This window comes from Fopius arisanus, unplaced genomic scaffold (genome assembly GCF_000806365.1).
Source record: "Fopius arisanus strain USDA-PBARC FA_bdor unplaced genomic scaffold, ASM80636v1 scaffold00004, whole genome shotgun sequence".
Classification (NCBI taxonomy): Eukaryota; Metazoa; Arthropoda; class Insecta; order Hymenoptera; family Braconidae; genus Fopius; species Fopius arisanus.
The window spans coordinates 1,747,185-1,758,346 of record NW_011887743.1 but is presented as its reverse complement, the minus strand read 5'-3'; the positions used below and the strand labels follow the sequence as shown (position 1 = coordinate 1,758,346).

Below are 11,162 nucleotides of genomic sequence, written 5' to 3'. Positions count from 1 at the left end.
CACTTCATTCATTTTTAATTAATTAATTTTAAATTAGTCAAATGTCCTGTCAAAAAAATCGTAATTCAAGTTGACGGAAATAAATGTTCAAAATTAACGCAAAACCAGACAGATCATAAAAATTTCTACTGAAGAATTCCTAAGAGGAATTAATAATATGAATTTGAAGCGTCGATAGTGAATTATTGATAAAAAATTGTTTTTCGTTTCTTCGAGTGAGAATTTCTGGATTTTATAAACAAATAACTGAAAAGAATTTAAAACTTCACTTTGAGCTTTTCTCTTTCATTTTTAAGGAAAAAATTAATGAAAATTCCCAATTCCGTTCAACTTACTCCCAAAAATCTGTATTTTCCATTTGTTTAAGTCCTGAATTGCCAGTGGAATTGCAAGACCCTAGAGACATCATGATTTTAACGGTAAAAATTCCGTAAAAAATCATGAAAAATGTGGATGAATATTGAGTCAAAATAAGAAATAAAAATGGGTCATAACGAAACAAGAGATAACTGAGTAAAGTGTACACCAGGGGCAAGGGTTTATCGACCCTGTTGTATAGCAGGCAATTGCCTGCTTACAAAACGTTTCATGCGAATAAACTGTCGGTCGAAAGTCACGCGATTTCTCTCTCTTTCTCACTTCCTTTCTCCTTCCAACCGTCCAGTAATCGGTATGAATTCGGACCGGATCGATCAAAAGGTGTGTACAAGAAGATCCCCATCCGTCCTGAATATTTCATTTCAATAACTATATGAAATAACTATATAAAGAAAATAACATAATAACAATATTACTTTAAACGAAATAAAAATTGAATATTAATTATTATATTAATTAATTAAATACTACTTTATAACGAAATATACCAGAACTATTAAGATGTCTCGTTTTTGGTCAACTCAGCATATTCAATTTTTTTATTTTATTTTAATAACTATATGGAATAACTATATAAAGGAAATTACATAGTAATAATTACCTAATTATTCCCTAAGCTGTCCCTAAATGTCGATCCTTTACGACGCAAAATCATTAGGTGTTATAGAATATTTTATTATTGATATATCTACTATACTAACTCAGCATATTCAATTTTTTTATTTTATTTTAATAACTGTATGAAATAACTATATAAAGAAAATTACATAGTAATAATTACCTAACTATTCCCTAAGCTGTACCTAAATGTCGATCCTTACGACGCAAAGTCATCAGGTGTTATAGAATATTTTATTATTGATATATCTACTATACCAACTCAGCATATTCAATTTTTTTATTTTAATTTAATAACTATATGAAATAACTATATAAAGAAAATTACATAGTAATAATTACGTAACTATTCCCTAAGCTGTACCTAAATGTCGATCTTTACGACGCCAAATCATCAGGTGTTATAGAATATTTTATTATTGATATATCTACTATACCAACTCAGCATATTCAATTTTTTTATTTTATTTTAATAACTATATGAAATAACTATATAAAGAAAATTAAATAGTAACAATTACCTAATTATTCCCTAAGCTGTCCCTAAATGTCGATCCTTTATGACGCCAAATCATCAGGTGTTATAGGATATTTTATTATTGATATATCTACTATACCATCGTAACTATATAATCCTTTCCATAGTGATCTTTATCGAGTTTCAGGGGTTTCTACTATCTACGGATGCTCACAGCGAATTTTTACTGGTTAAGCATAACTGCACGAGAATTCATTATTTTTTGGGGAATTTTCAAATAAAATTCTATTGCTGCACTTTCTCCATCTCAATTTCTCTCCTCATCTCTCGTATCGTCTCAATTTTGAAAAAGGAAAGAACCATTCTGTCATGTTTATCGAGTTTTTTTATTGAGTCATGTACATTTTATCATAATGAGGTTGAAAAAAAAATTGGGGAAATTATTACTTGTATGCATCATACTTTCGAGTAGTTGAGGGTACTTAATGTTTCATGAACCTTAAGGAGCTTATGATACTTTTCCACGAGTACAGATGTTCCCCCGGAGCTTTATAGAACACAAAAATTTCCAACAAATTTACCACTATTTTTTATAATTAGGAGAGGAATTATTTTTTTTTATGTTAATTTTGCAGCGAATGGATGAATCATCTGCTTGATTATTTTTTTTCAGTCGTGTGGTGATGAATGGAAGTCACTCGAGAATATGTGAATGAGAGCAGAGGATAGGAATAATTGAGAGATATTAATTATTACTGGCAATCTTGTGGAGTTTAATTCGACGGTGAATGGTCACGTGTCAATTATGAATTAAGGAACGCCGGATAGAAATTCACTGGTACTTCATGCATAAAAAAATTCACACGAAAAACCACTGAATTTATCGAATCGTCATGTTGTTGAATGCCAGAGATGGGAAACGATATTCAACCATTTTTCAATAATCACTTCAATCAATTCGTTCATACGCGGAATTCAATTGAAGAATATTTCTGGAATCAATCATCCACTCGTCAATTTCAATTTGAAAATTCCCGGGCTCTCATCCGATATGAAGTTGAATCGCACTGCTACCAACCCTAACAACTAATGATAAGAGATAATAGGAGACGTGGAAAATATATCTTTATGAACCAGTTGCTATGCGCAATTAAAAATTCTTTTTAGCGATTCAAATTTTTTACGAATCGAAATAAAAACTTTGATGAGATTATGATCGATTGATGCAATGCGATATACCTGAGAGTATTTTTTATCGAGTTCGATAGAAAAATTTGAATGAGAAAAAGTGACTTTTCCCCTCGCCCCAAAAATTCTAGATCAACCTCTGAAGCTCTAGAAAAATAGAACCTTTCCCCTATTTTATTAATCAATCCTTTTTAATTTAATTTAATTAAATTAATCTGTTAAATTGAATTGTTTAATTTGATTTTCCATTCAATTTATAAATTTCCTGTTTGTCCTGTTATCATTTAAAAAATGATATAATTACAGATTGCAATATAATTATATAATTATATAAATATTATATAAATATAATTATATAATTACAGAATTGGGAAAATAATATTTTTAGAAAATGATAAAGTATTCTAAGAGACGTACAGTGTAAAAATGTTTATACATAGTTTCCTAAAGTGCGTGATATTTGAAATTTCAAAGGAATTGTTTTCAATTGATTACAATTCAACCCACGAGCTTCAAAGAATATTATTGAACCAAAGAAACGTTTTCAAAACACATTCCCGAAAGATTGTATTATAGCAAACATCGAAAACGTGAATGTTCATGGCCTTTCGTGCACTAAAGATAATTTTTGAGGAAGTTCTGACAGTAAATAGTTGATAAAACATTTCTTTCCAAGTATTTTACATTCCAGAATGATTTATTTATGTAATACGTTAATGAATCACATAGGAAATGAGTCTATACTGGATTGATAATTTCTAATTTGTTTAAAGTAAAAATAATAAATGAGATAGCAAATCTACACGAATAATAAATAATTACTAAACAAATGATCCCTAGGGTTTTTTTTAAATGTCTGGCAAATTTCAGGAAATCTGACTTTTTCCATTTAAACAATCCATTTGTTTAAATAGAAACAAATAAGAATAAATAAAAAAACAGATAAATAAACAAACAACGGTTTTCTGTGGAATTTATTAGAAAATTCAGGATTCGCCTGGACTACCCAAAAAATATAAATAAATACAATCTTTTGGTGGTATTTGTGAACTTAATTTATAAACAATAAATATCGCTCGATTGGGAATTTCATAAAAATGGGGGGAATAACTTCATCTTTCGGATGGAAAAGTCAATTTTTTGGGGATTACTCGCGATTTTTAAGATTTATTTAATCCGGAGTGTTTTTGCCATGAGCTCATGACTTTTCCGGTACTTTCCGGACTTTTCCGGAAAAATTATTTTCGGGAAAATGTAAGGGGTGGAAGACAAAAAGGAAAAGTGCATGAGAATTAATGGAACGGGTTGAAAATATATATTCCACAGGATCTTTCGTGAATTATAATCTCAAGGACGAATTTTTTCCTCGGTTTCATCTCGATTGATTGTATCAATAGTGCACGTTTGGAGTCGATAATTTAATTTTCTCTCATGAATTTCGACGGAAAACTGTTTATTAAGCTAAAGGCCTAGAATCCATTTTTGGGGGGTATATAACGATTTTATTTTATTTATCAAGGGTAGAATAATCCAGAAATCATATGATCATGACTCGAGAAATATCTCTAAGACTGAGAGGTAAATGATTAAATATTTTGGAATTGTAAAAAATTTTGGAGATAAAATGAAAGAATTTTTTCAATTCATTTCAAAAATATTACTTTATAACGAAATATACCAGAACTATTAAGATGTCTCGTTTTTGGACAACTCAGCATATTCAATTTTTTTATTTCATTACGAAACAAATGTAACAGTACTTTCGTTGAACGAACGATTTATAAATGAAGTGAAACATGAGAATGCATGTAGATGTAATTCAATACCCGACAAATGGAGAATTTAAAAGTCTTGATGGTTGAAAATCGAGAAACGAAAAAACCGCGACATTCGAAATACCAAAAAGATAAAAAAAATTGATAATAAAATTGAAGATCAAAATGAGAACAGAATGAATGAATTTTCGAATTTCATGCGAGTATTATGCAATTAAATTATAATTAAAAAAAAACAGCTCAGCCGAATGATAAATTCGTCTATCCAGAATTATTATTTCCTAAAATTAATTCTTTTAAATTAAAAAAGATTTTAGAATCATGATAAATAATAATATATTTGACTGAAAATCGAAAAATTCTTGAGAAAAAAATGTTGAGATAGCCATTTTTATCTAATTATATTCTTATTAAATTATCGATCGATTTTCGCTCTTATTTTTTCCATTATTCATTAGCAACAAATAATTTATCACGATGGATCGAGCACTCTGGAAATTTCCAACCGAAAAAGCAGAGAATTCCGTGAAAAATGTGAAAATTCCTTAAAAAAATTAGCAGAGCGATTTTTTTAGTGATTATAACTGAAAAAAAAAAATGAGTGAAATATGAAAACTCACCCAGAAGGAGTAGTTTAAGCTCCCGTCTGGCATCTCGCTTGTCCCTCCGAAGTTGCCGCTCTATCTCCTGATTAATTCGCTTCTGTTCCTTAGCCTCTTCCGACAGGCAGCACGCCATGATTTATATCAAGCAGAATCCTCGGAGGGAGGAGGGAGAAATTAGGGAGCACTCGAACCCTCTCAAAATTCTTAATTTTGTAGAAAAATTTTTTTTAACAATATTTTATAATGCCGAGGCTGTTGAATATCCAGGGCAGGAGGCGGCTATTGCCTGCTCTCGGCTGCCTCCTTACGACCGATATTATCTTGATGCCACGGTGATTTTTTTTATTCGAATTAAACCTAACGTCTCAGACGTTTTAACAGCCACTTTAACTGACCACGTATCACCTCTATTCTCCTTATCACGTCACAAATATTTATATTATCAACACTAGAACAAAAAAAAAATTCACTTTTCACTCGACACTTGGGTAAACAAAAATCTTTTTCTCTTTATTCTTCGTTGAAATACTCCTCTCCGGTTGAATAATCAATCAATTTGTCCTATATTTTCCTTGTTGTTTTAGTTGTTATTTCACAGGTTGACAAGTGCCTGTAATCTTGACTGATCTGCTACCACCACCTTGACGATTCCAGCGGATACGGCACATTCAGAACGCCCATATGCAATCACTATAAAAAAAAATAAATAATTATTAATAATAGAAAAATAACGATGAAAATGGAGTTATGCTAAGGTTGGGAGGGAATTGTACTGCTCTCTGGCTCCCAAATCCCCGAAAAAATTTCAAATAACAATAACTTCAACCGCAATCCCGAAAAATCCCGGGAAAAATCCAAATTTTCCCAATAACTCCAACGAATCTCTTTCACGTACTCCACGTTGTCGGCATCACGCCATCACAAAAGGCCCGATTAAAAAAAAAATCACCAAAAAAGAACGATGCAACCGTGTCTCAACACCCAAAACGCACATTCTGAGTAATTCATAAAAAAAGCACTTCAATTTTCCAGCAAATGAAAAGAGAAAAAAAGAGATACCACAAAAATAAAAGCGAAAAAAACGGAAATGTTCTCGGAGGCAACAACACCCAACCAGAATCATTTCTGCCACTGGTTTGAACTCGTTTTGGGTAATGCGATTATCGAGATAAAAAAAGAATTTGACTCATTTTTTTTTGCACAGTGGAAATTGGTAATTTTTACTTTTTCCTGATTTTTTTTTTCTTTTTGTGTTACGAGGTTGTCTCTTTTCCTTGTTTGATCATAGCGGCGTGCTTTAACTCCTCTCCTTTCGTCTCATCCAACTTCTACATCCCAACCTCCTTGGCCCCCGGCGCGGTTGGGTGTGGTAACCCACCGTCGCGCGCCTCTTCTTCCTCACGCCCGCACCACCATCCTACAATCCTACCATCCTACCATCCTACTATCCTACTATCTATGCACGCCAAAAATCATATACTTGTTTTACCCTTGATTCAAGTATTCTCCTTCCGAATGGAATCATTGTATTCGTCCAAAAATCCAATAAAAAAAAAACATTGTATGTGAACTTGATTCAAGTATTTTGCTTCCGAATTGAATTATTGTATTCGTCAGAAATTAAAAAAAGAAAATATTGTAGTTAAACTTGATTCAAGTATTCTCCTTCCAAATGGAATCATTGTATTCGTCCAAAAATCCAATAAAAAAAAAACATTGGATGTGAACTTGATTCAAGTATTTTGCTTCCGAATTGAATTATTGTATTCGTCAGAAATTAAAAAAAAAACATTGTATTTAAACTTGATTCAAGTATTCTCCTTCCGAATGGAATCATTGTATTCGTCCAAAAATCCAATAAAAAAAAACATTGTATTTAAACTTGATCCAAATATTGTTCCTCCGAATGGAATCATTGTATTCGTGGAAAATCCAATTTGAAAAAATTGTGTGTAAACTTGATTCAAGTATTCCACTTCCGAATGGAATTGAATCATTGTATTCGTCAAAAATGCAATTAAAAAAATTGTATGTAAACTTGATTCAAGTCTACAGCTTCCAAATGGAGTCATTGGGTCCGCCCAATTGCAAAAACAATGTACAACTTGATTCAAGTATATTAACTTCGAATGAAATAATTATATTCGTGATTATAGAATTTCTTTCGACTTGAATCTCATATAATTCGTGTCTGACAAGTCCACAGGTTATATCTAAAATAAATATATCAATATATTTGACTCGAGTTTATTGCCTCCGAATGGAAGAATTGTATCCACCGAGTCTGACAAAAAATCTAAGAATCTAAAACATCTGACCAATTGCTTATCAACGATAACTCGAGAAATAATTATTAAATCCACCTAATTATTGCTCAAAATATTTATTCCTATATTATTTAACCCGACTTTCAACTCGGCGGTGATTCCAAACATTAACAACCAAATTATTCCGATTAATTAAAAAATTTCTGCTGGGCAATGATTTTTTCTGTATATTATTATAAATAAAATCCCAACAAGAGACCATTCTAACCTGTACGAGTTCTCCTTTTAACCCAAATTACTCCGAATTAATTAACAATCCTTCGATTATTTAAAATAATCTATAAAACATCCCCACGATTTAATTATCACAAAAACTAAAATCCGTTAAACAATTCTTTTGTTAATCATCTTGTGGCTCTTCTGACCTGGAGTTGATCACTCAAATTCACAAATTAATTTCCCAATCATTGAAATCAAATAAAAAACCACTGATCAATTTCTAATTAACAAGAAGATGTCACTTGATGAATACAGAATAGTAACAAAGCTATAACAAATTAATTTAAACCAAAAATTCACTTAATTTCATGATTATAATTTTTATAGGTTAAACACAGGAGTCCCGAGTGATTAAAATAAAAACTGAAGTCATCAATCTCACAGAGTCTAACCAAAATGAAAATCATCAATCAAAAATTATGAATAAAACCCACTACAGGAGTAATCACCGAATAAAATTCCATTTGCATTAACTTTAACTTCTAAAAAAAGTATAAACTCAAAACCGTTTGATGCAGTCAAAGATATTCAATCCAAAGACAAATGAAAACTCCAAGAAAACCCCGAAAGGCCACCAAAACCCAACAATCATTAAAACACACAATTCTATCAATCCACTAAAAAAAATCCATAAAAAACAGTTCTCAATCATCAACTCGTGTCTCAAAAAAAAAGCAAAATATCTTGGGATTCACAACCGTTGGAAAACTGTCGACCCGTTGTCCTTGCAATTGAATCCGGTTTTTTAAAAAATCAAATAATTCCTTGCGACGAGTTTAAACAGGGTCTCCACCTTCCCCCATGCTCTCACCTGTAATCTAGTACCGGTGTCTTGTCACCCCGGCTTTTTATCAACCCCCTGTTGTCCCCCTTCCACACCCACTGAAACTACCCCCTCGGAATCCAGTTAGACAAACCAGATTGCCAGAAGCCTGATATTAATTTGCCCGACGATTTGAGATACCTTCGTCAACGATGTTACCGTATTTCGTTATTTTATCGCGCCTACAGCGCACGTGTCCTTTCCCCTTCTCCACCGGCTAAATGTACATCTTTCTTCAACAAGTATCAATGATTATTATTTGTTTATATTCATAATAATTATCCAGGTAAAAAATATAACAGATGAGCTGCAATAAATATTAAAATAGATTAATGGAATATTTTCTGGAAAGACTCAACAAAACAACGACCAATTCGGCGATATAATTTTCATGATTTGGGTTTTGGAGTCCTCTGAGATCAGTTAAAATATTTATAATTAATTATTGCCTCCTGAAATCCAAATGAATTAATTATAAATCCAAAATTATTAATTATATCGTATTTTTGGTGGTATTTTGTTGAGTCTCTGGAAAATATTCTCTCGATATTTATTTTTTTATTACAGATCTGCATCTGCTTAATTGTTATGAATATAAATGAATATTAATCGATATTTTTTGTAGTTATGATTAATAGTTAATCGTACACTCTTTAGTGGGAGTTCATTTGAAAGTGTATTAATCCATGGATTTGCAAGTTTTTAAACAATTTTTTTGGATTTTCTGTTAAATTATTGAAGAATTAATTCGATAATTCGGAATTCACGCGTGATGTAATTCCCACCCACCGAATGCTCATCAATACAACAAATAATCCCACTCATTACATCAATCATGAACATAATAACAATAATATATCATCACCATGATTATTGAATTATATTAATATATAATTATAATTTCTGAGTAAAAAATGGAGTAAAAAATATAAAAAGCGATAAATCTGGATATCAAAAAAATTGATAATCAATTTTTCACGTCTAGAATGTCTCGAGATTGGGATTAGACTAGATATTTATTAAATAAATTATTGTAGGTTTATTTGTATATTATTTGTATATTATTTGTATGTGTGATGTATTTCCCACCCGCCCCAAATGAACAGGGGAGAAGGTACGGAGAACGTAACAGCAGACGGAGACGTACAACCACCACCGAAGAACTCCGATATATATTTTTGTTAAAATGAAGATAAAAAATGAATAATTATTTAACTCATTCTCCGGTACACTTTTTGATACACTGGACAACAGGCTAACTACTGAGAGCCACAAACCAATGATTAACAACAGTTCTTAATGAATAATTTAAACATAAATTTTCATTCACCACTTGATTTTTTTTTAATGCACTTTTTACACTTCTGATGAGTGTGTGTCACAACTTTTTCAACATGAAAGATTAAACTCTTGGATTTTAATATTTCTTATCGTCAACGTAACGCTCGTTGGATTTTCATCGACAATCACTCGGTGGTAGGGGAAACCAGAGGGAATACTATTTAGTTTCTCTGTTGGGGGTATATTGTGGGGATTTAAATGAGACCAGGAGGGACTTTAAAAAAAATAGTTACTTCAGCCGGGATTTTGTTTCACAATGCGTTAATGCTCGAGCCAAATGCCCGGTACTGGCCAGTTACATCCATCCGTACAATAATCTCTTTCTATTTATTTTGATGTTCCATTCGAGAAAAAGTCTGTTGCCAGTTTTACTCTCTCAATTCACCACAGTTATCTCACCAACCAAAAGGCAAAACAAATTCACTGCAATACCAAACCAACAATTGCCACTAAATTCGTTATTCGTATATTTATTACAATTTTTTCACTTCACACTTTTCGTCATTCACTCTGTTGATTTTTTTTAGGTGGGGGGTTAGGGGAGGGGAGGGAACTAATTGTTGGGATTGGGGTATCTGAACAGTGGTACACCAGTTTCTCGTGAAAAAAAAATATATATAATAAAATTTGATTGTATTAATTGGTGGATTGAGTTGTTTGTGGGTGGATATCTTCCTTTTTTTTTCTCCTCTTTCTTTTTTTCCTTTTTTTTTTAACCGTGCGGATACACGGCTCCACGGTGCTTACGGTTATATTTCTTATATTTCTCTCTTGTTCCACGGTAACCGCCTATTCGCAAGATGGCGTCCGACGTAACACGGAGCTGCCGGCAAAACTTCTGATCGTCGTGTAGTCTCGTCGGATCGCCGCAAACGTCCGCGGCGCACACGCACACCTTTTTAGTCATCTCCGTCGTGCTCTTCCTCAAAGAGGATTGGCTGAAGTAGAGGCGCAGTTCTGGGGGTTTGAGTGACCCCAGGTGCATCGTGGTACTGCACCCCAAGGGAGGGAGGGCGCCACACGCTATGCTGGGATGTTTTTTTTTAATTAATCAAGTTTTTATTGCAATGCTGGGGTGTCTCAAGTCGACGGGGTGAATTTTATTTTCTGCGGGATGAATGAGTTTTGTTTTTTAATTGTTTAACTGAAATTTAGCCGGCTGTACAACGTGCGGAAGGGGGAAACCACATCTTGTGGAATTTCAATGAAAAAAATTATTCAATATGTTGCAGATATACCACTAATAAAATTATATTTACAGAATGAGCACGTTGTCTTAATGGTAACGTGCTTGCCTACCACGCCGACGGCCAGGGTTCGATCCCGCCGTCATTAATTTTTTTTTTTAAATAATTTCAATTTTTTCTTTGGGTAAGTATTCACTGCAATTGAAAAATTCGAAATTTTTTG

The 11,162-nt window shown here is 32.3% G+C and overlaps 1 protein-coding gene across 10 annotated transcripts in view; it reads right to left on the bottom strand.

The window, feature by feature from the left end:
* The window catches only part of Galphaq (G protein alpha q subunit), a 27,116-nt gene extending 16,532 nt beyond the window's left edge, over positions 1-10,584 (bottom strand). For 5 of the 10 annotated variants that reach the window (XM_011314628.1, XM_011314589.1, XM_011314641.1 and 2 more), the window contains exons 1-2: positions 9,986-10,493; positions 5,058-5,732 (exon numbers count right to left, since the gene is read on the bottom strand). In XM_011314628.1, the coding sequence (XP_011312930.1) occupies positions 5,058-5,175 (118 nt within the window). In that variant the 5' untranslated portion in view covers positions 5,176-5,732; positions 9,986-10,493. The other 5 variants (XM_011314613.1, XM_011314606.1, XM_011314623.1 and 2 more) reach the window with 5 other exon arrangements.
* Positions 10,585-11,162: the final 578 nt, after the last annotated feature.